Genomic DNA, 2,601 nt, shown 5'->3' with positions numbered 1-2,601 from the left:
CTACTCTCCTGTAAGGCATTCATGGTACTCAGTAATCACAAGCTTAGATGGATTGCACTTCAAATGAGATACCATATGTTGGAAACCATATGTTTTTATTTCTAGCATTCATCATTATGGTTTGTCTAAGTATTGTGTCCCCTGTGGTTAGATAGAGCCCTTCCCACGTGATGACTGCCGTTGGAGAACTGGCTGTGCTAACACATTGTGCTGCTGTGTTGCAAATACTGTTGCAAATGTGCTAAAATACAGTATTGTATTGTTACGCGAGATATCGAAAGTCAACTCAGGAAACGGATGCATTTAATAATCTTACATTGTTCTGGTTGGAAATTTGTCCTGTGAATTCTTTCAGTCTTTTATACGGACTTTTAAAATGCTGGCAATTTCTGTGCTTTTATGTCTTCTTTTCTCCCTCTACAAAAATAATATAATAGTAAACCATTAAATTCAAATCAAAACAAATTGTGGATGGAGACTGGATGAAATTCTATGCTTTGCGTTATACGGAATACCAGAATTTGTCTTGATCTTCTTAGTCATAAAATCTACTATATTAGCTTTGTGAGGTCCTTAAATTCTTATATAGAAATCTGACAGTCCTTTCACATGCAGACAGGTGGAGCCTTGACTGGTTGGAAATCTCACGCTAATGGGCAACAACAGAAGTGCCTGGCGGGATGTTCTTTCTCAGGCTTTGTCCTTTATGCTACGTTCACTGTACGCTACATCCCAGCCCGAGGTCGATTGTGTTGTAGAGCCACATCTGTGAGTTCAGAGCAATATGGAAGATAATTTTAAATAAAATAAGTATCATAGCTTGTATGCCCTTAGAGGTGCCATCAGAGGGTATGCTAGTCATTTGCCTGTTCAAACCAGCTCTCACCATCTATCTGTAGTAGTGCATGAAGGGCAGAGCTATGACCTGCCTCTGCCCTAAAAGGCAGAGCGTCTATGTTGACCTCAAAAAGTAAGATTCTGTGTGTGTGTGTGTGACTCCTTTTGTGACCTCTGTATGTGTTTGTGTAGTATTATGCAATTCTGAGTTTTCTAGGTGTTGAGATGACAAATTACTCTCTTGCATGAAACTTTCTTACACATGCTGTCATTGCAACTGAAAGAGTTAGAAGATACTATGATGTGGTTTTCTACTTTTCTCTGTGGAATGAAAGCAGAGAAACTTTCATACCTAGGGAACTCAAAATAAATTATTCAGGCCCAGTGTTAACAGGAATCGGGCTGTTCTTGGACCATTGCTCTAAAGAATTAATTTGAATGCAGATTAATAGCTTTAATGGATGAAGTAGTGCATCTTCATATTTCAGACTAATGTGATACACTTCCTACTCATGCCACTTTGCACCATCCAGCTGATGTCCTGGTTGTTGTTCACAGTCTGGCAAAACTACTCTAGTGATGCGTAAAATAGGGTGTAAACTTGGACGAGAAGACATTTCTTCTTGTCCTGAGTACGGCCTCTGAGAGGTAGTTAAATACTGGAGGTTTAATAATTAAAATACTGAAATACTTTTCTATTGATGTTAACTTTTTCTGTTGTGCATATTTTTTTTTTTTTCTACTTTTGTAGGCTGCAGCTGTGCAGATATGATTTTGTACTGATGGAGAACACGGAACTGACCTTCAAACCTATCCCTTGCCCAGAGAGGGGTACATGAAGAGAGAGCTTCTACTAACTTAAGTTCTCTTACAGCAAGGGCGTTTTGATTCTTCCTCAGGATAAAGACTGCAACGAGAAAGGAAATGAGATAAGCTAGATTTATTTTCAGGAGCCTACCTGGTAATATGCATTACTTGCTTTGAGAGCCTTAGGGTGAAATTAATTGAAAAGTTCAGATGTCTGTGCATTTGGGAAATTTGAATAAGGTAAATGTATCATGGTGGAGAACATGCAATGGTATATTCGTTATTATTTGTTAGCAGTGAAGCAACTACTGAATTAAATATGAATTATCTGCATAATCCTGGCACACTATTTGTCAAGTCATACATATATTTAATTATTTATTATTGATAATGGCTTTTACATGGAAACATAATTATCTGTCTACTAAGTGAATTTAATATGCTGTACATGTGATCTACAGATCTAATACACAGCAGTTTTGCTGTGCTATGTTCATTGGATAAATGAATTCACATTTTCTCATTATATCTCAGTCTCTGAGAACTGGAACAATAAGATTTGTGGGCACATATGTAAATCTGCTATTTAAATCAATTATCTTTATGTTCATCATAGATGAATATTACTGCAACCATTCAGATTTTTTTCTATTAAACCTTTGGACAAGGCAGCGATGTTTCAGATGAAGCAATTCTAAAGTCTATTCTGAAGAGAGTAACTTAAAGATGAAATAAATGCATTTTCATTCTGTTTCTGTTTGGGCCTCTTGGAATTAGAGCTGCTGCTCAGGTTGAGATTGATGACAGCTTTTCACCTATTGGAATGTGAGCAGGAATAAGCCCTACGTAAAGATTTCCTCCTCCAGTTCAGAAAAAGGTTTTCTGATGCCAGATTGCCTTTCCTGATGGTACTGGTTGAAGAACAGATATGTATATTTTTCTTCTTTAAGGTTATTT

At 37.1% G+C, this 2,601-nt stretch overlaps 1 protein-coding gene across 1 annotated transcript in view; it reads left to right on the top strand.

Moving 5' to 3' along the window:
* The window catches only part of LIPI (lipase, member I), a 19,627-nt gene extending 17,951 nt beyond the window's left edge, over positions 1-1,676 (top strand). The window contains exon 10 of the mRNA XM_009327785.1: positions 1,589-1,676. Within this exon, the coding sequence (XP_009326060.1) occupies positions 1,589-1,676 (88 nt within the window). The remainder of the gene's footprint in view (positions 1-1,588) is intronic.
* The last annotated feature ends 925 nt before the right edge of the window (positions 1,677-2,601 follow it).

The sequence above is a fragment of the Pygoscelis adeliae genome, unplaced genomic scaffold, assembly GCF_000699105.1.
Source record: "Pygoscelis adeliae isolate BGI_AS28 unplaced genomic scaffold, ASM69910v1 Scaffold14, whole genome shotgun sequence".
Lineage (NCBI taxonomy): Eukaryota > Metazoa > Chordata > Aves > Sphenisciformes > Spheniscidae > Pygoscelis > Pygoscelis adeliae.
The sequence above is the reverse complement of the archived record's forward strand: the minus strand, read 5'-3'. Positions and strand labels throughout refer to the sequence as shown.